The sequence below is a fragment of the Mytilus californianus genome, unplaced genomic scaffold (assembly GCF_021869535.1).
Source record: "Mytilus californianus isolate M0D057914Y unplaced genomic scaffold, xbMytCali1.0.p SCAF_12, whole genome shotgun sequence".
Classification (NCBI taxonomy): Eukaryota; Metazoa; Mollusca; class Bivalvia; order Mytilida; family Mytilidae; genus Mytilus; species Mytilus californianus.
In genome coordinates, this window is record NW_026262604.1 from 32,370,556 (window position 1) to 32,394,969 (window position 24,414).

Here is a 24,414-nt window from a genome sequence, read left to right on the forward strand (position 1 = left end):
ATACGACCGCAGATGTCCAACCCTGAAAAGTTGGGCCAAAATGGACACAATATTCACACTTGATACAGGTCTGAATTTGGATTGTAACTAAATTTTTGACACATAATAGGTTTCTGACACAGAATAACTGTAGTCAAAGAACTTCAAATTGGTTATATGATTTGAATTTATATTGAATTTATTGCTTTTGTGTAATACACTATGCTGTTGGGGATTGACCCCCCCCCTACCAAAAAAAAAAATGTTATCCCTGTTTTTTGCTTTTGTGCAATACACTATGCTGTTGAATATTAACCCCCAAAAAATTATTTGAAGAACTTTTCTTTTAATTTCTGAAATCTGAAATGAGAAAAATTGTCCCCCCCCTCCAATTCATTTACCTCCCCCCTTTCCCTTATTCCCCAAAAAATTATTTCCCTCAAAATATGGTCAGTATCTCAATTCAAATTTCAAATGCAGTTTGCAACCAAAATTACCCATTTAAATACATCATAAAAGTTTTAAAATATAAAATGACATACATAGTCATGGCTAAAATTAATATTAATTAATAAGAACTGCTAAAAATAAATTGACAGCTAATCACCTCAAGACAATCATCATTTCTTAATACATAATTTACAAGCAGTGTAAGGGAGGTAATCAAATAGTGTTCTTTAATTTAAATTGGATTACCTCCCTTACACTGCTTTTAAATTGTCTCAATTGTCCTTTAACCAGAAAAACCCTTGTTTTTCCCCTTTTTTTGCCCCTAATTACTAATTGGTTTGATCCACAACCCCCCAAAGTCAATCCTAACCATCCCTTTGTTGTATGGAAGTTTGAGGTATAATTTCAGAGATATTAATACACTTTAACACAAGTTATTGTCTGGAAACTACTAAAAAATGCTTATTTGGTTCCCTTTTTTGGCCCCTAATTCCTAAACAGTTGGGACCATAGCCCCCAAAATCAATCCCAACCTTCCTTTAGTGGTTATAAACCTTGTGTTAAAATTTTATTGATTTCTATATACTTATACTCATGTTATTATCCGGAAACCATCTGTCTTCATACGTTGCTGACGACGACGACGACGACGACGACAACGTGATACCAATATACGACCAAAAAATTTTTAATTTTTGCGGTCGTATAAAAAACACTTGTGTGATTATTAATTGAATTAATCAGTTTCAATGAGCTAAACCTTTTTAAATGAAAGCCCATAATAATAATGCATACAATATCATTTTCTCTGTATATATTTTTCTAAATATAAAAGGAATGTCAATGTTATAAACAAGTGAAATAATTAGAAGATACAGATATTCCTTGCAGAAGGCAAAATATATACATGTATATATATGATTTGGAAGCAGAAGCAGATTTAGGGGAGATCAGGGCCCTGTCATAAAACTTTACTCAGTACTCGGGAGTACAAAATATGTGCTTGAAATACCAAATCCAGTATTTTGATTGGTTGATTTCTGAGTCTGAGTAGGATAATGGTGCTCGAACATTTTATGACCGCAAGGCCATGGCCATCCCCTCCCTTTAGAGCTATATATTTGTTTAAAGCATAGACGTTTTACATGTTCTACTCCTAACGTTGCCTAGTTTTTGGCCCCCTTTTTAAAAATCTGGGAAGGCAACTGATTTTGAAATCAAGGAGCACGATTTATTTATCGTTACGATAGCATATAATATATATTCTACATGGCCTGAGATGCAAATCACTATTTAAAGCAATCTGAAAATATTGTTTGATGAGGCATTAATTTTCGTTAATAATTAGCAATGGTGTTTACCCGTGATCATAAATTTCATAAACATTAAAAATTCTTTGAAAAAAAACAGTTTGGCATCATGTTCAATCATTACTACTAGAGTCAAAATTCAACTTTGCCTGTGCAAGTTACAGACCAAAATTATTCCAACTGCTTAACATTACAAAATGAAGTGTCAAGATGATTCAAAACAACAACTAAACAGGGGAAAGTTTAAACAGGCCAAGAACAGCTTAAGGATGTTTGCTACTCTGTTTCAAAATAACAAGTTTTTTAAAAGATTGTTATAAATTGAAAGTATATAAATAAAGGAAATAAATAAGCTGAAAAAATTGAAGGGTTAGTGTGCTTGTTTTCGAGATATGAGCCATTTAAAATTTGGCGGGGAAATAATTCTCTCTAGATTTTTCATACATTTAACATTTGCACCTTTTTTCTTTCAAAAACTATGAAAAAATAACAAGGATTTTATAAGATTTTAAAAAATGACATTTTAAACTATATGTATAATGGAGAGAAAAGTAGGGGTTAGTGGGCAAATTTTTTAATGGCACTACATGGATAAAACCAGAGGATTCCGAATATCTAGCAAAAACTCAAAAACAAGAGGAGCAAACATCCTTAAAGAGTCAAATGTCATCTTTGCCTAAGGAAGTTGCAACCATAGCTTAGTAAAATTACAAGTCGATCAATTATAAATGTGCAGACTAAAGTTATTGCAACTGCTTAATATTACAATATTTTTACAAGAAATGAAGTGTCAAAATAAATCGGAACAATAAAATAACAAGGAAAGGTTTCAAAAGGCCAAAACAGAACAGCTGAAAGCTTACTACAATTACATACCTTGATGAATTGTAAAGTTACTGACTCATCAGTTGAATCATGCCAACACTATGCACTGGCTTCTAGACAAATTAAGTGCCAATCTGCCTAAGAATCAGGCAGTGGTGAAAACATGACAAATAAAAACCCACTCAAGTTTACATTAATTTAAGTTCAAAACGTATAATGGTGCACGAATAAAACGTTCATTTCCTTTTCCAGTTCTGGTAATTTACGATATAATTTGGTTGAAATGCACTACAAATTACCAATTGAGGGGAGCTAACTCTGTAATTTGCTGTCATTCTAACCCAATGTTATCAAGAAATTTATCGAATTACCAGACACGAAGAAACGAAAGACCTACCATTTCTAACTCAGGATGAAGGTAACTTCAAAATTGAATGGTCAGGTTGGTGGGTTTTTTTGGGTCAGGTTTTGAAATTTTTCTAAATTGCCAGATTCTTACAAAGACTGACACTTTAACTCTCAGTATGAATCTTCACCAGCACTCTTCCCAACTTGTAATAATATAATTGTGTAGTAAAATTCATAATACTGTGGATTCATTTATTTTCGTGGGTATCAGTTTTCATGGATTGAGGAAAATTTTCATGGATATTTGATTTCATGGTTTTGCCAATCTCTGCATAAAAAGCATACAGAAAATTTGTAATTCGTAGAACATTTGAATTTGTGGTTCACCTGTATCCACGAAACCCACGAAAATTGGTATCCAACGAATAATGAATCCAAAGTAGTTTGAATATACGCTAGTCTACACTGTTCTGAACCAATTTCTAAATTCTTGTTCCTGTCTTCACATTTATATATCTTAAACATTAAAAACAATAACATTTAAACCCTTCATACACTTCATCATAACATTAAATGCTGCTTAGATTAAGACTAGTGAGTTTATGAGAGATCTAATGCTGGCAATATCTTCCCTGTACATGTACCAAACCCAACTCTGCATCCATCTTTCTCACAATAACCTGAAAAACATAAACACAAAAAAAATGAAAATCATACTAAAACAAAACAAACACACTATCACTAAAAATCAAACACACAACCACTGAAAATCAATTACACAACCTATGAAAATCAAATACCTAATTTATGAAAATCAGACACACTATCAATGAAAATCAAACACACGACCAATGAAAATCAAGCACACTACCAATGAAAACTAAACACACAACCATTGAAAATCAAACACACAACCAATGACAATTAAACACACAACCAATGACAATCAAACACACAACCAATGACAAATGAAACACACAACCAATGAAAAATAAGCACGCCCAATGAAAATCATACACACAACCAACGAAAATCAAATACACAATCTATGAAAATTACACACACAGTCAATGAAAATCAAAGACACAATCAATTGATAGATAACTCATAACTTTTGTGTATAGTTAAAAAATAATAATGATGGAGAAGATGCTATGCAATGAAAAAAAAACTTCATGGTTTTGTAAGAATTTTCAAATAAATCTTTACACTTTCAGCCATGGTCACAGTCATCATAGATCATTAAATATAAACAAATGCCTGAAGGAACCAGTATTTAATAAAATTGCCTACATTTTTCATGCTGTATTGTTGAAGTAACAGATGTAAAAACATAATACAACCAAACTGTTTAGAATCAGAATAATAAAAGGGAAATAACTCTAACTTCTAATGAGTTAACATAAAAAATTCTTCACACTTTAGAAAAACAAGAGTTCATTTTTAATTATCGACCTTGTTTTCTTTTTTCTTTTTATTTTTTTTGCAAAAGGGAAACAACAACAAAGAAGGAAAAACTGTATCCCTGCCTATACAAACCTTATGGCAAGAACATGGTTTGGTGAACACAATCTGTGTGATTTTTTCATTACGTAATCACATGTTTAGAAATCCCATTTGTACAATAAATGTGCCTTCAACAATGTAAAAATTATTGTCAGAACCCGCACAATGCACCATGCTCATTTAACTTGATTAGATAGACAGGGATACAGTTCGTCCTACAGTGGTGATTAAAAAAATGGCAATTAGCAAATGAACTATTCCAGGTTTGGAACAATTAAAATAAACTTCCAAAGATTTAAGAATGTAGCCATGTCAGGTTTAGGAATTTTTGTCAGCTGTTCAGACTCCTTGGGTTTATTGTTACAAAACAGGGTAAAATATTTTGCCCTATAAACACCCACTTTTCTTTTTATAAAAGACTGCAATAGCTCATAAAAGGTCAGTTACCAAAATTTCAGCAGATAGTAGATTACTTTTCTTAAGATTTGAGACCCAAATAATGCCAATGCTAAATGTAGGGTAAAAGTCTGAGTCAGCCTTTTCCCACCATCTTTTAAAAATTAAAAAAAAAAATCTCGAAAAGGAGTTCCATAACCTATCAATATTTTTAGTTTATTTTTTTCCTTAACTAATGCTCTTCTGAATTATAATATCAATTTTAAATTAAAATTTTTTTTTTATTTACTGGACTTCATCCTTAAAACATTTTAGGTACAATCAGATGCTGCACATGCTTAAGCATATTGTTTAAAACAATTTACCACCATCAAATCTTTTATTGATGTCAGCAAATATTAAAATACAATTTTACCTGTCATTATTACTTCATCACCGTCCTGTAAGAATTTCCTGGTGATATCATTATCGAGTTTTATAGGTTTGGTTCCTTTCCAGCATAATTCTAACAAACTGCCATAAGAATCTTCTGTCTGTGCAATAGAAAAACAGTGGTCATTACACATTCATACTAATAAAAGTTTAGGTTGTAGTTTAAACATTTAATGGTCCAAAAACAATCAAAAAAAGGTCAGACACAAGTTTTTCAACTTAAAATGTCTTCTTCATGTTCTTTCAGGTTGTAAATGTTAATGTTGCTCATATTGACCATCTTGTGGTCTAAAATCTGCTAAAACTGAGACCAATTTTGGTGCACCTGAAACATGTTTCCGTGATAACCTTCATCAGGTACACTTGAGACTAAAACTTGGATGCCATATTGGTAATAAATACAGACCATAACAAAAAAAGGCCCATACAGGTGGCAAAATGCCATTGGTTAATTTTGCCTCACAGAGTTGCAAACAAAACTTAGCAAATTGAAAATTTGGAAAAACAATAATTATATGTTTCTCCCAAGCATTGAAAACAATAAATAATTAAGTAATTGAAAATTTGGCAAAGTAATAATAATATGTCTCAAGGAGCATTTTTATGTTGTATACTTATAGATTATCTATGTTTTTTCAAACAAGAGGGTGTTTCTCAGCTACAATCTCATCGACAGGGTGAAATCTTCAAGTTTGAAAAACCATTGATAATCTGTTATCACTGTTTTCCTAAGCAACTTCAATGACGTAGGCTCATGATGTCATACATTTTATTTCTACACGACTGAGAAAAATCCATATGACTCAAGTAGCGTGATATGAAAAGTTATCACAAAAAAAGATCAAAGCATAATTTAGAAAATAGCAATAGTCAGTAATCAATACCTCTCCACTTATGGTCCCTGAGGCCAATAGATCTCCAGGATTTGTATTACATCCAGTCACTGTGTGATGAGCTAGCTGTTGCTTCATGGTCCAATACATGTACTGAAAAATATACATAGGTCAATCATGTAAAGTTAAATGTTGTCAATTATAAAAAAAATAATATGTAGATATTTTTGGCAGAATTTTTTTGAAAGGTGGATAGTTTAAAAAATAAACCATTGACACAGAGATATGTCTTGCCTGTCGGCATAAAATTCAGAAAAAGACAATCTGATGGACAGCAACATTGCTAATTAATTAAAAATCACTGGACCATGAACTAGTGGGTAGGGCCTGGAAATGGTTGACAAACTGAGATATACAGCTAGAAAGCAATGTAACTTTATAGAAAATATCTTTGTCTATTGCAAGTAGTTCCAATCAAACTAACTTAAGCAGAAAACTTAAAATTGAAAATTGGTAATTAATTGAAAGTCACTGGACCATGACCTAGATGGCAGAGCCTGGAAATACGCATCAAACTGATATGTACTGATAGTAATGCAACTTTATAGAAAATATCATTAATCTATCACAAGTAGTTCCTATCAAACTGACTTAAGCAGAAAACTTAACATTGAAAATTGCTTATTAATTTAAAGTCGCTGAACCATGATCTAGGGGGCAGGGCCTCAAAACAGTAGTCAAACTGATAGGAACTGATAGTAATGGAACTATTGTGCCCTGCGATTTCCTCTTTTCTGGGTGTTCTGTTTACACAGATAAATAACATAATATGTTCTAAAAGTTGAGTTTGCAGTTTTTTTTTTTAATATTCAGTGTTCAGTATATTCTGGCTTCACTGTATTTATTTAGATATAACATCATTTTTTTAAAGAAAATCTGGCATACAAAATTTTTTCTGAATACTACAAACCTTAAAGTTACTTTTACAAATTGTTGACGGCTTACTTAATCCATCACCTGGAAAAGAGTAAACAATCATATACTGTAAATTCAGAAATCATTGCGTGCATTTATCATTTATAATTGCGATTTTTGAAGAATGAACAAAAATGTGAGTTTAATTATTGCGATTTTCGGAAAAGCTTCACACAGATATATGAACCAGTTATCAGAATACGAGTTCTTATTATTGCACAAGGAGTAGCATATTCCCATTATAAATACCTCGAATATACAGTATCTAATTTTCATTTCTTTAGACCATGGTAAAGTCTTAAAATTAACAAATTATTCACATCTATCATTCTCCAGATGAAATAACTGATACCACAGTTAATATAAGTCTAGGAGAATGAGATCTACACTGCAGGTAAAGTATATTATTCTCATTTCCAACCTTCAATGGTGGTAGTGGAAATACAACAAGAACACTCCTACACCTTCTCTTGTACCCAGTTGTAACATATGATGTGGACAAGACATTTCATTTCTTCCATTAACCTTTCATTGTTTGCACATATGTAATATTTTGGAGAAATGATATCAGCTTTTGCATTCAATATTTTTTACAAAATCTTTAAAGGTTAAATTTTAGTGGGTATGCTAGCTAATGAGATCTGTACTTTGCCAGTATCTTTAAGTACTCACAGTTTAATGCTACTTCAAGCTGAATATCAAAACAATATGGATCTTCATGACAGAGATAAGGCAAAGGTTTCGGATCTTGTTTCTGGTTAGGTACAGCAAATGGTTTCAAGGCGTCCATGGTAACAACCCACGGGGATATTGTGGTCCCGAAATTTTTACCAAGGAATGGTCCTAATGGAACATACTCCCATTTCTGTATATCTCTGGCTGGAATAAAGTAACGAATATAAATTGCACTTTTGCAGCCACAGGCCTGATGGTAATTGTTGGAATATTGTGTATATACCAAGGGTCTGGAAACGGTCATATTTGCCAGTCATGTCCTAAGATGAAACTATTTGTCCTAAACGAGTAATTGGGATTTAGGACAAATTTTATTTTTTTACAGAAGTAATTTCGGTCATTTCATTGACTCAATGTTTGAAATCGGATTTCTTAATCGCCATTTTGCACTTGTGATCACTTGTTTTTGTTTATAATCCCTTTCCTGTAATAAAACTGCCACTACAGTAGTTTGATAATCCTAAGGGCCCTCCTAATATCTATATCAATGCCTCCGGGAAACATTGGCTAATGATCGCTAATCACTTTTTACCTGTGGTTTTAATTCACACCTGACAGTGATCACAAGCTCAGAATAATATCTTTAAAACATTAAAGTTCCCTGACAAGTGTATTCATTATTTATTTACTTTTCATCAAAGACAGTCATCAATTCTGATTTAAAAATTAAATCTAAATTTACGTAGAAAAAATATTTTTTCATGAGTAACACATGTGCTTTATTTATTATGTAATACGTATGCGTGAAATTGTCTTCAGCAAATTTAATATTTAATCGTAAAATGCAAATTGATTTCATGCTAAATTAAACGAGTGCAACTATTATCTGTTATATTCAAACACTTTTAAAGGTAATAAAATAAAAAAAGCCGGTGATTTCCTGTCAATTTGATAAACAAAACAAATCCCGGAAATGAATCCGGAATTATTCGTACTTTAAAATATCGCAAACTTCCGGTTTTAACTTTTGTCAAATCGAAAGAAACGTAAGCAATGTCTGAGAAATTAACCATTTTGAGTCATTAAAATCATTTCAATTTTAGACTGTTGCCTTCCCTAAACTGTCCTTCATGGTAATGGTAAGACATTTACTTAGTAAATGCGATGAAACAGCAATACAAGTTCGTCATGTTCGTTGATCCTATGAATATAGTCAAGTTGATATCGACAATTTGAAAAGGGGCACCAACTTTTCAAACATCTCAAAATGACCGAAATTGTCTGGAAAAATTTCCAGATCCTTGGTATATACTCTTATTAATCTGTAGCAGAAATTCTTACAGATCAGATAGAAATTCAACAAGCCTATGCTGATGGGCATGTTACCAAGCGTGCAGACTGCATCAAGCCTATCAAGATTCATGGCTATATGCAGTATCATATGCCAGTGTTATAAATATTTTCTATTACAGATTTACCATTTCTACTGCATAGCTGAATTTGTTAGCTCATCAATAAATATAATACAGTCGAACCTTGTTGTGTCGAAGTCGAAGGGACCGGACCAAAGTAATCGACTCATCCGAGGTCGAGTGTGTCATCATAAATTTGGAATGCATGAAATACGGTTTGAGATTTGTGTAAACTAGATACTTTGAACAGTGTGTTTTTTTTGGATATGACACTTTATGATTGTGTATTCAATCTCCATAGTTTGTGTCCTTCATAATCAAACACGCAAGTACAGATACAAATTATGAACAAATAAAATCAATAGTCGGCACAAATATTTAAAAAGGTCAGTCTCTATAAATTATGAAATCACTCGAGGAATGAAACAAATTCTGAACAGTCTCTAATGAGGTCCTCTCCTTTACATTAAATTATTATGAATTTATCGTAATTGTCTTAATCCTTTTATTTATTGTAATTAATGAGTTTTAATTCTAACGATTCCTGATTCCTTTAATCTCGGCTTGGGTCATTTAAATTCGTTTCGTTTAATGTCAGGTGAAATATGTTTCAACAGTAACTTTCTGCTTGAACGATCAACAAAGGTGTTAATTACCGGTCACCATAAACATGTCATTTTAACTGTTATACAAAAAAGTATGTTTACTCAGCTTTAATCTCTTTTGAAAATGATTAGATAACATAAGAAATACATCCTATTTGAATTTTTATCATAATGTCTCCATTTTTCAAAAATTCTTACTTCCGAACTTGGAGACATCGGGGTCAATTAACATTAATTTTACATCGACAGGACTATAAAATTTTCTCGACTTAACCGAGTATTAGACTCATCAGAGGTAATTATGCATTGATCAAACAGGAATTTTACCGGGACCGAGAAAAAACTTTGACTCATTCAAGTTTTTGACATAACCGAGTTCGACACAACGAGGTTCAACTGTATTCCTGGGTTTATCATTTGTGCAATTCATTTCACACTCCATCAGGTGAACTTTAAAAAACACCTTATCTTCATGCATGCAATGCCTTGGGTCTTTTTTGTAAAGTGTTTAGACTAAGGTATTTGTGCTTATTACTAGACCTTTCAGTAATTGTCAAGATAAAATAAACAGCATTCAATTATAACACCTTTTTTCATATACATTTATGATTGTTTTTTGTCGGTTGACTGAATTCATTTATTTTAATCGGTTTTAATTTTCTTGGTTTTGGAAAAATTTAGCATGTTTAGCATACTTAATTTGTGGTTTCATCATATGTTCCTATCAAAATTACTAAACATTTGTATTTCGTAGACTATTTTAATTTGTTGTTTCCCCATACCCAGAAAAACAACGAAATCCTTCAACTGTTAATGAATCCACAGTATAAGAATGATTACTGGGCAATATTTGTATAGACCTTGCTTTCATGTCAATCCATCCCTATCCTTATACCCTAATGCAATACCTACCACTCCAATCATTCATTAACACCATACCGAATATATGGTCTTCTGCCTTATCTATAGGAATTGGTTCTCCTAGCTTTGTGGCTGGGCCTGTGAAAAACGCCATCTCTAATTCTATGTCTAGTAACTTACATTTACCAAACACAGGAGGCTGGCCTGCAAAAAAAGAGACACAAACATGTAACCAATGACATACAAAAATGCTTTGGAGCAGATTACAGTGCACACAATGTAACTCAGTTAATGATAACTCTTAATGGCAATCTTAACAAAAAATATTTGGCTTACTAGCCTGAAAATGAGTTTTAAATTGGTTTAGAAAAAATACCAATGATGGGAAGCCATAATACTTTATAGCAAGTATTTGAAGTTCATTGAAAACACATTATGTTGTGGTAAGTTTGTTTAAAAGGCTATTTATTTAGCTTTCTAAAAATTGCTCAGGGCTGTTCATAAAAACATACATGGAACCCAGGGAAGGCACTTACAAATCTCAACTATGGGTGGGTGTCAACTATGTTTTTACATAGTTGAAATGTAAGTGAAATTTTAATTTGCATATATAGGTGGTTACCCCATTTCAAAGTGCCTTCCCTGGGTACCATGTATGTTTTAATGGAACAGCCCTCAGTAGTTCTTACCGTCCAAATCAAAAGACTAACCCCCCTTAGACCTCAATTAATAAGCAGATAATACACTATACCTCAAATGGATTTTGTAATTGTGACTTGCCTACTATGGCTAACTAAAATTTATCTGAGATTTTGAAAAAAAAAAAAATAGACATAAATAAACCTGCTGCATTTTTATGCACCTGTCCTAAGTCAGGAGCCTGTTGTTCAGTGGTTGTCGTTCGTTGGTGTGGTTCATAAGTGTTTCTTGTTTTTTTATATAGATTAGACTGTTGGTTTTCATGTTTGAATTGTTTTACACTAGTCATTTTGAGGCCCTTCATAGCTTTCTGTTCGGTGTGAGCCAAGGCTCCATGTTGAAGGCCGTACTTTGACTTTAATTGTTTACTTTTTACACATTGTGACTTGAATGAATAGTTGTCTCATTGGCACTCATACCACATCTTCTTATTTATATAATTACTTTTTGCTGGTCTTGTATTCAAACTTATGTAGTGGACTTCATAAAATATTTTGAAAATAAGAAAAAAAAAATACTTCCGTTGTGGATTGATTGTAACAACCAGAATCCACCTCAGCAGTAGTTTACTTACTTTCATCAGCTCTGGTTTGTCCATTAGGTCGTCTGATTGGTGTTCCTGATACAACTACCGACGAAGCTCTACCATGGTAGCCTACTGGTAAATGTGTCCTACAGCAGAGAGATTAAGAGAGGCATGAGATTTAAGGGAGATAATTATCTGTAAGAACAGGAAACTTACTGATAAATGTGTCCTACAACAGAGATTAGGAGACACATAAGATTTAAGGGAGATAACTATAAGAAAAGGTAACTTACTGGTAAATGTGTCCTACAGCAGAGAGATTAGGAGAGGCATGATATTTAAGGGAGAAAAATTATCTGTAAGAAAAGGTAACTTACTGGTAAATGTGTCCTACAACAGAGAGATTAGAAGAGGCATGAAATTTAAGGGAGATAACTATAAGAAAACGTAACTTACTTGTAAATGTGTCCTACAGCAGAGAGATTAGGAGAGACATGATATTTAAGGGAGATAATTATCTGTAAGTAAAGGTAACAAACTGGTAAATGTGTCATACAGCAGATAGATTGGGAGACACATGAGATTAAAGGGAGATAATTTTAAGAAAAAGTAACAAACAGGTAAATGTGTCCTACAGCAGAGAGATTAGGAGAAACATGAGATAAAGAGAGATAATTCTCTATAAAAAAATGTGAACTACTGGTAAATGTGTCCTATAACAAAAGATTAGGAAGTACATGAGATTTAAGGGACATCACTCTAAAAGAAAAGGTACCCTACTGGCAAATGTTTTTTTTTTCACAGAGAATAAGAGGTGCATGAGTTTTAATGGAGATAACTATCTATAAAAAAGATTATCTACTCGTAAAAAAACACCCATTCTAATTGCATTTTGGAGTTAAAGCATCTTATTAACATGAAGACTAAAATTCTTAAAGTATATGACAGCTATTGTTTTTGCCATAAGCACATGTATTTCTATTGAATCTCGTTGTTAATTTTTCGATAAATTTGGATAATTGTTGAAGTTGTGTATTACCTTTCAATATTTAATGGTACATATGGCTATGATAAACATAATATTTTAACATATGGTGAAAAAAATTGTATTCTAACATATGGTGTAAAAAAAAGTACAAGTAATAATTTTACCAGTTTGGCATCAGAGCATTTTCTGGTCCTCTGAACATAACACCAACATTATATGCATGGTTCTTTGAGGAATAAAAATCTGTATAATCACCTAGAACAAATCAAAATGAATAAAGAACTATCTTTATTTATGCAAGAGCTGTTCCATTCAGGGGTTCATCTGGCTAATTCATAAGTTCTATTTAGACTACTTGGACAGTTTCTTTATAAAATATTGTTATTAAAGTGCCCTGATATTTCATTTTGAAAATGTGATATCAATGCAATCCACGAGAACATCTGCTATGTATCTATTAAAAGTTGCTGTGTTGCTGTCTCATTTAGAACTACCCATATCTCTTATAACTATAACATCAATCAATATGTCGGTTTAATTAAACAATGAATCTAATTTTCTTCTATCAGTTCATTTTAAAAAATATACATTCTTTTAAATTCAATTTTCCCTAATCACTTTAGTAGCTGTATAATTAAGAGAAATCCTTTTTTTAAAACATAATATGTCATTTATATTTCGAAATACATTTATATAATGCACATGTATAGATCTCCTTTTATGTGTATTTGGAGTTTAGTATGGCGTTCATTATCACTGAACTAGTATATATATTTGTTTAGGGGCCAGCTGAAGGACGCCTCCGGGTGCAGGAATTTCTCGCTGCATTGAAGACCTGTTGGTGACCTTCTGCTGTTGTCTGTTCTATGGTCGGGTTGTTGTCTCTTTGACACATTCCCCATTTCCATTCTCAATTTTATGATATCAAAATAATGTGAGTTGTTTCAGCCATTTGTTCAGTTTGTACCATATATTTGGCTGTTTTACATTCCATATTGTAAGTTCTATAACTGACCTTTATTTTGACCAGGTTGCCCTAATGGCTTCTTCAATATTTTGTGATGTCAAGTGATCATGATGGTTTATGTGGTGACGATAAAAATTTACCAGAAAATATTTCATTCCTTGCAATGTTGGACATATTGGAGCTTTGTATATTTAAGTATTACAATATTACATATAATAAACTTTTGAAGAAGGAAAACATGTCACCTAAATATAGAATGAAAAGAATGAGTATACACCTTACCTATATTAGCAGGAAGATGCATTGTTGCCTGACCTTGATCAACAAAGGCTCTGAAAAATAGAAGAAAACATTTAATAGCACATTTTGACCCTGTTTTCAAAACTAATGTGCAAGCTTTTATTTTTTGGTTTAAGACAGCGGTCATCATGCTGGTAGCTGTATTGCGTGTTTTACATTTAAAACATACAGTCTCAAATAGGCAAACTAGAGGTTTGTGCAGTTATATTGCTAATGTAATCCCACAAAATGTTCTGCCTGTACATAGTCAAGCCACTGGAAAATGTGTTAAATTGTTTTTGATAAAATAAGGAGAAGAGGTATAAATGCAAATGAGACGACTGTTTTCTTCCCTTTTTTTTAAGATAAGCTTTACGTTTTCAGAACTCTGAATTCACTCTTCATTATATTGCCCTTTCATAATCTAATACCTTTTCAGAACTCTGAATTCACTCTTCATTATATTGCCCTTTCATAATCTAATACCTTTTCAGAACTCTGAATTCACTCTTCATTATATTGCCCTTTCATAATCTAATACCTTTTCAGAACTCTGAATTCACTCTTCATTATATTGCCCTTTCATAATCTAATACATTCTGGACATTATTTTTAAGATAATTTTTGTATGGTATTTTAAAACTCTCTGCTAACATAGCTAATTTTGTAACAATCACACAAAATTAATAATGATCTATCTTTTTTTATAAATCTTGACATATTGTACAGTCATCTTTCTAATATAGAATAAAATTGAGAATCGAAATGGGGAATGTGTCAAAAGAGACAACAACCCGACCAAAGAACATAAAACAACCCAAGGCCACCAATGGGTCTTCAACACAGCAAGAAAATCCCGCACCCGGAGGCATGTCTGTCTGTTACCCTCTGGATGTGTTTTGAGGTTAAGATGCTGTCACATTGACACATATACCTCACATCTCCTTCTAATCATCTAGATCTCTAAAGTATAAATGACCACATCAAAGGCAATAAAGGAGAACCATTGATCTACTCCGCAGTGAAATGTCCCCAAAGTTGTGTAAATAAGGAATAAAAGTGTGTGTACAGTCTACAGAAAAGAGACGCAGACCAGGAACATAGATTAAATTATTTGAAGGTAATGAATTTGTTTGAGTTATCCAATAGACAGAACATGATTGCATTGTGATACAATAGTCGAAATAAAAATCATAGTCCCATTTCTCCCATAAAATGGTCAACTGCATATGATTGCAAACAAACCTAGCAAGTAAGAGAGTTTTCGGTCAAATAGTGTCAGAAGAGTTGCATTTACAAAGTGTTGGGGTAAAACAGTCCAAAAAGTGTCAAAGTCCCACATCTCCAGTAAAATCGTCAAATCAAAATGATTGTATGATATGGTCAATGACCTAAGTTGGCAAACAATCCTGCCAAGTATGAAAACTTTCTGTCAAATGGCCGCAGAGGAGGTGTGTTCACAAGGTTTCATTGTAGCAAGTTAGTGCAAAAAAAAAAATGGTCAAAGTCCCATAACTCCCCTAAAAATAGTTGAATCAAAATGGTGGTATAATGTGTACAGTGGTTGTCGTTTGGTGGTGTGGTTCATAAGAGTTTCTCATTTCTTGTTTTTTATATAGATTAGACCATCCCATTGGTTTTCCTGTTTGAATTGTTTTACACTAGTAATTTTGGGGCCCTTTATAGCTTGCTGTTCAGTGTGAGCCAAGGCTCTGTGTTGAAGGCCATACTTTGACCTATAATTGTTTACTTTTCATACATTGTGACTTGGATGGAGAGTTGTCTCATTGGCACTCATACCACATCTTCTTATTTATATATCTGAGTTTTGACGTGTTTGGACATACAGACAGACAGAAGGATGGACGAACAAATGAAAACCATTACCAAACCCCTCACTGCATGAACTAGGGGGAAACAAGACACGATCAGTATACATCCTGCAAACAAACAACCAATAAGAACTTAAGCAATGATGTCTTTTACCTTGATCTAAGGTCAGCATTGTCTTTCAGGAGAGGTTCGTTGGAAGACAATATTTTCTGTAATGTTGCCCTTGCTTCCTTCCAAGCTGCTCTACCTAGTCCCATAAATCCATTCAAGGTAGGCTACAAAATAGTGTATCACTTATAGATATTCATTTTTCAGCAGTTACAATTAAAAGATTTAATTTATGACAAGGGAATGTACTCTATAACAAAACCCATAATTTTGGGACTATTATAAGTATCATATCCCTCAGAAATCTTAAAGGTAGACATATATAAATAGATGGAAACCTGTGACTTGATTGAGACTTAACGTTATTTATAATTTGTAACCCAAAACAATTACATATGCTTGTTATACATGTTGTATATAATTGTAATTATTAATCATATCAAAGATGTATACAATAACTTAAATGAACTACTCGTTTTTTCGATTAGACCATTGGTTTCCTGTTTGAATTGTTTTACACTAGTCATTTTGGGGCCCTTCATAGCTTGCTGTTCGGTGTAAGCCAAGGCTCTGTGTTGAAGGCCGTACTTTGAACTATAATTGTTTAGTTTTTATTACTAATTGTGACTTGGATGGATAGTTGTCTCATTGGCACTCATACCACATCTTCTTTTTTATTTTTATAGAAGTAATATTTGTCAATATTTTAAAAGTAACCTTTTATCTGTATACTCTTTTCAATTATAATTAATTCTTAATATTTTGTACTAAAATAATGCAAAATGTGTTTCAATTTATAGTAGTAAATGCATCTACTGAAATTTAGAAAAACTCTTTTGAGAAAATTTTTCCTTAAAAAATTACCTATAAAGGTTATGATAAAAAAAATAACTTGTTTAAATAATGCCCCTAACTGATTAAATACAGACATTCAAGTAGAATTTTATTGATTGCAAATTAAATGCTTACAAGAATTCCATTTTTACCAGTCAGTCAGTGACTTTACTTGAACACTATCATAATTGTGATTTAGCTTGTTTCAATACCTGATCAAACACATCCTGTTGATTCTGTAGTACAACTCCAGTAAACAAACTCTTCACTACACTCAAATCTAAAATCTGGTCCCCTATAGCCACACCTATTCTGTGTCTTGGCTGAAATTAAGTAAAAACAGTATTGATTAATGAAAAAAAAACCTGATATACATAGAAATGAAATACAAACATGACCACGAATTTAAATGTTCAAGGAAGTACAAAAGTTCCATAGTCATTGATAGTCTTGTATGCAGACCTTGGAAAAACCATGAAATCAAATATCTATGAAAATGATTTTTTCCTCAATCCACGAAAATTGGTACCCATGAAACGGAAGAGAATTCATATGATAAACAAACAAAATGTTCAGTCTGCACCAAAATGTTTTCCAACTACTACAGTCAGGGGTACTATTTAAACAAGTGATTTCATGATCACCTATTTCAGTGATTTGATAAATTCACTAATAACCTATTAAAGTGATTTTGGTGTTTCCTTTGATCTTCAAATGCTAATTTCATTGATTTTCCATATTTTGACAAACAAATATTCATTAACTACTCTTACTATTAGACAAAGGTCAACAATATTAGGTAACCTGATTGGTTTTCTTTAGAGTTATAATGATCTACTTCAAGGTTATGTCCTGATCTACAAATTATTCCAGTTTTTGCATATTTTAAATAAATTGTAAAAACTGACAGTCTAATCAAGCAAAAGACAATTTCTGCATGTACATTGTTGTTTTTTCAATGGAATACTTGTCTTTTTACCAATAAAAAAGGCAAGCTTGTGGGAAAAATATCAAGAAAATGTTATAAACACTTGTTGAAGTGATTACATTTTAACTTCTCAAATTACTTGTTTCAGTGATTTTAAAAAGTTTGTGTCTATTTTTGTGAAAATTTTTAATATTTCACAGCCAAAATCACTACTAGTCCGAAGACCAATATCTAGACATTTTTCTTATGTGTCTGAACAGTTTTGCAAATATTTACTAGTCCGGATAAAATTTTACTAGTCTGGGGGCATAGGACTAGTGGCTTATGGTACAGACTAAATGTTTACAATACTTTTCATATTTGAGGCCATTAATCCCATTAATTCATATCATCAATTATATTTATTGACCCCAAGAACCCTTTCATACTTAAAGTCTATGCATGCAATATTACAAATAAAGAGCAGAACTACAAAATGAACTATGTTGCTTAAGAATATTGAATAATGATCCCTTTATGAAATACACCGGCATATTGTTAAAGGGGGTCATTCAGTCATTCAGGGAGATTTTGTACTTGAAATCAAGAGTTCATTATTTTAAAAAAGTATAGCATTTTCGGTAATAAACATAATATAGCAATGCCAGGGAATACTCAAGAGTGTTATGATTAAAATGAATGTAGAACATAGCCAAAATTAATATTTGATTGCTTAATGTTTAATTATGATATAAAATGAGAGCTAAAAATAAATTTTTCGCAAATTAAATTAACCCTAATGAACAACTAAATAAAATAGTCATATTTTTGTTGACAAGTATTTGAATGTGTGTATAAAAAGGAAGTCTATTAATTGTTCTTTGGTAAAACAATCAATCAGGTTAAGACAAAATACAATTTCTCACCAAAGCCATACCACCAGTCAGGGGTACTACTTGTACAAGTAATTTTTATTTACTTGAAGAAGTAATATTAATATACATATATAAGTAAATTTGTAGGATACTTATACAAGTGTATTTTATCTACTTGTATAGGTAAAAAAAAAGGCTTAGTTATGTCATTCAGATTTTTTTAATTATATAAGTCATCCTATCTTCTTTTCTTGAATTCTTAGGACTTCTTTGCTCTAATAGAATTTTAAATTGTCTGTCCTTTGCAGATGTCTTAACTAATCATTTAAGTGTAATTTCATGGTTACAGTTATATGTTTTTGGTGGACGGCTTACCAACTGGTAATTGCACCCTGGTAACTAACTTTTTGGAATTGGTCCATTATATTAGTAATATTTAACTTTAGAAAAAAAGTCCATTAAAAATAAAAAATTAGAAAAATAAATATATATTATATATTACTTTGAAGGCGACTATCTTTGCTTTTAGGTAGTGCGCCTTATTGACATATACTAGTTTAAACTTATTTTAATAAATTTAAATAGAAAACAAATTAAGAAAGAAATTAGTGTTACTAGTATTTTGAAAATTAACTTCTATTAATGATTGAGACTTTGGTTTTTGACCTGTACTTTTATATCTAATTTTAATTAAAAGAAAAATACTGTATGTTTGTTATGTTTTTCTTTTTTTGTTTGTTTTTTCATCTGTGGTTGTAAGTGTTATGCGTTAAAATTAACGTATTGTGTCACTTGTTTGTGTTTATTTTTATCATGATAATCAATTGCACTGTCGTATTTCGAAAATACGAAAGTAGATTATGTTTGATCAGTTGCCCCAGCCAGTGGTCCCGTGGGAATCATGTATACGCACTATCCCACGGAGGATACAAACCATGATAGTGTAGGTTAATTGCAACCTGAAACCAGGCATCGTCATGTGCTCTGACTGGTGATCAGTCAGGCAGAAAACAAGCCCATGTCTAACTCCCGAAATGCAATAACTGTTTCATGATATACCCCCCCTGAAAATCCAAATTGTATAAATAAAATAAGAAAAAAAAAAAAAAATAAATATAATTAAATAAATCAAACTATTACTTAATGATATTATAAAATTCAGGACATTCTACTTCTAAATTAATTACAAGGGTTAGAGTTTGAATTTTACGGGCTTTGTTGTCATTTCAGTACAATCGCTGTACTTTGCGCTGACTCCACTGTTTTCCAAGCTACGTACATGTCACACTGGATTAAGCTTTAACATAATTTCATGCCCTGTATGTCACGACTACCATGTCCGGGGGCGACCACTGGTTGGCACCACTAATCTACATGTCTACATGTAATGCATATGACTTTTTAAATGAATTAGTTTGATAATTCTATATTAGAGAGAAAAAAAAATTGTAGCTTTATCATCTAATTTGAAAACTGAGTAGAGAATATTTTGTTTGTTGCTTTTAAAACTTAAATGTTAATGTACTATTTGAGAACTATCTGATATGCTTAAAAAGTTTGCTATTTTTTTGGTCGCTAAGGATTGTATTCTACTATATGTTGGATGGTATCTGTTGAGCTTCCCACCCTGACCATTAGTACTACAATCTTTAGATTATATAATTTGTGTTGGATTAATGTTCCTTGTAGTAATTCCTTAAGATGAAAGGCATGTATATGCATGATATGTGTGTAAAAAAAATGCAGTATCTTCATCGTCTACCCTTTCTGTTTTTGTCTACTTTTCACTTGAACTATTTAATTGACCTTGTAGTGTTGTTGTTTACATATGTAATGAAACTAAGAAATGTGGGTGTGTTTGACTGGGTATTTGGTTCGTTAATCACGTCATTGTATCTGAGTGTGGATGGACTATTGTTGGAACACGTGTAATTTCATGGACAATGAAAATCTCATTTGTCTGTTACCTTCAGAACACTGCTCATTTACAAGCCCCCAAGGAGCAATTTTGAAGGCCTTGAGCAAATACTTAAGATCTTTGCATAATCAGTTTCTTTGTTGAATTAATGAGATGAAACATTGAACTCTAATCAAAAATTATGAGCTAACCTGGGAAAAATCATTAAAGGCATGTTTTTACATCTCAAAACTTGAAAATTTTTGTGGGATTGTAAAAAAAATTTACTTATACAAGTGAATTTTTGAGAAAATTAAGGGGAGATTATTCAAACATTATAATTAACTTATGTAAGTATATTTTTTTACTTCTTCAAGTAAATAAAGATTACTTGTACAAATAGTACCCCTGACTGACCACAAGGGAAGTATATACTTGTATATAGAAAATTCATTGTTGTATTTCAATAAAAAAAAACAGAGTTGTGATTCATGTTTTCTTTTTAAAAAAATTTTCAAATAAATATATTATGTATAAGGAGAAAAAAACAGGTTTCCTGGTGTAACCAGTTGTTGAGTATGTATTTCTTAAATTCATATCTATTATTCTTTGTTGAATTAATGAGATGAAACATTGAACTCTAAAAAAAATTATTAGCTAACCTGGGAAAAATCATTAAAGGCATGTTTTTACATCTCAAAACTTGAGAATTTTTGTGGGATTGTAAAAAAAAATTACTTATACAAGTGAATTTTTGAGAAAATTAAGGGGAGATTATTCAAACATTATAATTAACTTATATAAGTATATTTTTTTACTTCTTCAAGTAAATAAAGATTACTTGTACAAATAGTACCCCTGACTGACCACAAGGGAAGTATATGACAAATATTGTCTATTTTTTCATGAGAAGATGCCAGAGGATGAAAATCAGGTGAATCTACATACATAACCAAGCTTAAATGGATTTCCCTTTAATGAACTTTATATACATCAGTTATTGAATCCATTATAACACCTTAAATTCCAAAATAAATGGATCAACAAGACTTGAAAAGCCAAACATTCCTGAGTATTCAAAAAGTGAATGAGTTGTAATGGGCATCTTGTACTAATACTAAGCGTTCACACTAGCATTTTTTTTTTATCGATCTAATTTGAATCGATCTAAATAAAACCAGTTAGCGTTCACATTATCTTTAACCATAACGATCTCTATCGGTCTAATCTGAACCACTGCGGTCACACTGCAATTAAAAATGCAATCGATCTGAAATTACCTGTAAAACTGTAAACATTGTGTATAAATAGAAATAATTAATCAAATTTATGTGTTAGTACACTGAAACACACTCTTAAAAAAATGGATGAAGTTATTGTTTCTCTTGAATCACAAGTTCAAATTTTGATACTCTGGTGTTCTTGTAGTTTTTATTAATTTTGAAACAAAAAACTGTAGCAAGGAAGAAATGCTCCGGTTCTGAAAAAAAAAACAAAAACAACAGAAGAAAAGACACATGAAAGAAGACACACAAATTTATGGTACGGCGGAGACAACTTTTTTTTCCGTTTGTTTTTACATGCATGTACACAAACATGACAAAGGTCTGTTTTTAAACAGAGAAATATTGGTTAAACAACGAACCACTGATATATATATACTGCGGTGGTATGTTTATATTACACTTGTAGTTTTGTCGCTATACATGCGCATAGATTATTTTCGATTCAATCGTACTTGTTTAAACCGATCTTTGCGTTCACATTTAAAGTTAGATCGATTCACTTTAGATCGATTCACTTTAGATCGATTCAAACTAAACTACCTCTTTTGGTGTTTTAGTTTAGACCGATTGAAGATAGGTTCAAAGTGTTCACTTAAACCGATCTAAAGTGAACCAATCTAGTTTAAATCTATATAAATGTCCTAGTGTGAACGGGGTCTATGACATCAATGCCATGGTATAATGCAAAAGCAGAAGATTTGAATTTTGAATGTTTACTGAAGAGGACTTCAAAATTTAAGAATTGTTCACTCCGGCAGGAAGAATGACGGGTACAGGTATATCAAAATTAAAAAAAAATAAATCATAAGGTCCTGATTATACATTGTAGCTACAGTTCTGCAGTTACCTTTACAGTTACAGGACAACCCTCCCCCTTTTTTCATATTATCACCACTTATCTTTTCATTCCACTGATCATGGGACATGCAGTTTTAAAATAATAGTTTGTAAAATTACAGTAGTGTATTCTTGACTTAATGACAAATCCTCTTGAGGACCCTCGCTTTTTAAAGTAATTGATTGGACCATCAAGGACACACCTCCATGGACTACCGCAGGTTTGTTTCGATTTTTTAGAGGATAATTCGCAAGCTACCTACGTTGTCATCTGTGGAAAAAATTCCATAAGGTAGATTCTGAATAGGAAAATGGCTTTCTGGGCTGACATAAATAAATGACATGGTTTCTAGTCGTTGTGTTCACTTTTTAGAAGTACACGTTTTCTTGAGTAGCCTTGACCTTGGAAAAAGAGACTAACTTATAGTTGCGTATAAATAAAATTAAAACGTTTAAAATAAAACTAATGTAAACAATAAACTTTAATATGTAATTTATACATTTAGCATTTCATAATAATATTTTTGAACGTCATAAATTAGTCTATTAATAATAGAAATACCCGACAAAAAATTTACCAAACTACTTTTTTTTTGTACGAAACTAAATTCAGCAATGTAAACACACGACCTCCAAGACGAAAATGATGAGAAAAGCCTTTCCTAGTTTATCCTCGTTTTCATCACGACAACTAAAGCTTTATATTCGACGCTTATATCATGCTGAAATTTCCTCACCAATAGGAACACAAGCAGAAAGAGAATCTCCAGAGTTCAAGGTTCACTGCAACTTCAATTTTTTTTGTGCTCCCTATAATATATTCTATAATGTTTTGTATATATAAGTCACTGTTTTACTCTATTTGCATTTTTTTTTTATGTTATATGATATTCATTTTATGTGACATCCACACATAAGGGTACCCTGTTAACCTTAAACCTTAAATCACAGAAATCCAGCTAGTCCAAATAATCATGATAATTTTGTCTTTAAAATTTTGACGTCTTGAAAGGCTATTTTATTTTTTTCTGTGACACCTTCCTACGACTTCATAACGATGAAGCCAATGTCATATGAAGGTGTCACAGAAAAAAAAATAAAGTAGCCTTTCAAGACGTCATAATTATGTGGACTAGCCCCTTAAGTTTGTTATTTTGTGCCTTGTTCAACTAACAATTTTCATTTATGGTGTAAGTAATAATGCTAAGAGTAGAAGATAAATAGATAACTTAGAAATGATACAGTCATGATAAATTAAATAGACTCTCAAATACATCATGTACATTAAGTAAAAAGTTTTTTTTTTTATTCTAACAGGAGAATTATGACCGCATGCTGTCATTGGTTAAAGATTTACAATCTACAGTTTCTACTGTGATACAGGGTAAGATTCTGGATCACCTGAGCTCACCCAAGTTTTGATTGGGTTGAGGGTGCTTGATACTTTTTCTCTTAACATCATAAAGTGATCTGTATCCATATAAATGACTAATTTCTACAATGATTCATAAGGACTGAACTGAAGCGCTAAGATATGTATACAAATAAAAAAAATCTGATTTTCATGATTGCAAATTCATGTACCTGTCTAAGTGAGATATCTTGCAAGGCATGTCATATATGATTAATTTTTTGTTCTACCTCTGTATATGATTGATGACCTTTTAAGGGAATCATTTGTCAGTACAATTTTGAAAGAATAGGACATTGATTCCCATGAACATGAAAAATGATATTTAAAACTCTTTCTAGTTTGTTTTTTTTTGAAAAT

At 31.8% G+C, this 24,414-nt stretch overlaps 2 protein-coding genes across 2 annotated transcripts in view; one reads left to right on the plus strand and one right to left on the minus strand.

The window, feature by feature from the left end:
* Positions 1-423: 423 nt before the first annotated feature.
* Positions 424-23,050, minus strand: LOC127721710 (fumarylacetoacetase-like). The gene is made up of 12 exons (XM_052228509.1): positions 22,907-23,050; positions 17,054-17,164; positions 16,053-16,174; positions 14,070-14,119; positions 12,985-13,075; positions 11,881-11,978; positions 10,659-10,811; positions 7,727-7,933; positions 7,050-7,096; positions 6,131-6,232; positions 5,230-5,347; positions 424-3,592 (listed from the first exon to the last, which is right to left on the minus strand). The coding sequence occupies exons 1-12, from the start codon at positions 22,985-22,987 to the stop codon at positions 3,513-3,515; spliced, it is 1,260 nt and encodes a 419-aa protein (XP_052084469.1). The 5' UTR covers positions 22,988-23,050; the 3' UTR covers positions 424-3,512.
* Positions 23,051-23,247: 197 nt separating this feature from the next.
* Positions 23,248-24,414, plus strand: part of LOC127721709 (methylcrotonoyl-CoA carboxylase beta chain, mitochondrial-like) — a 30,919-nt gene continuing 29,752 nt past the window's right edge. Inside the window, exons 1-2 of the mRNA XM_052228508.1 lie at positions 23,248-23,421; positions 23,961-24,027. Coding sequence (XP_052084468.1) covers positions 23,287-23,421; positions 23,961-24,027 — 202 coding nt within the window. The 5' untranslated portion in view covers positions 23,248-23,286. The remainder of the gene's footprint in view (positions 23,422-23,960; positions 24,028-24,414) is intronic.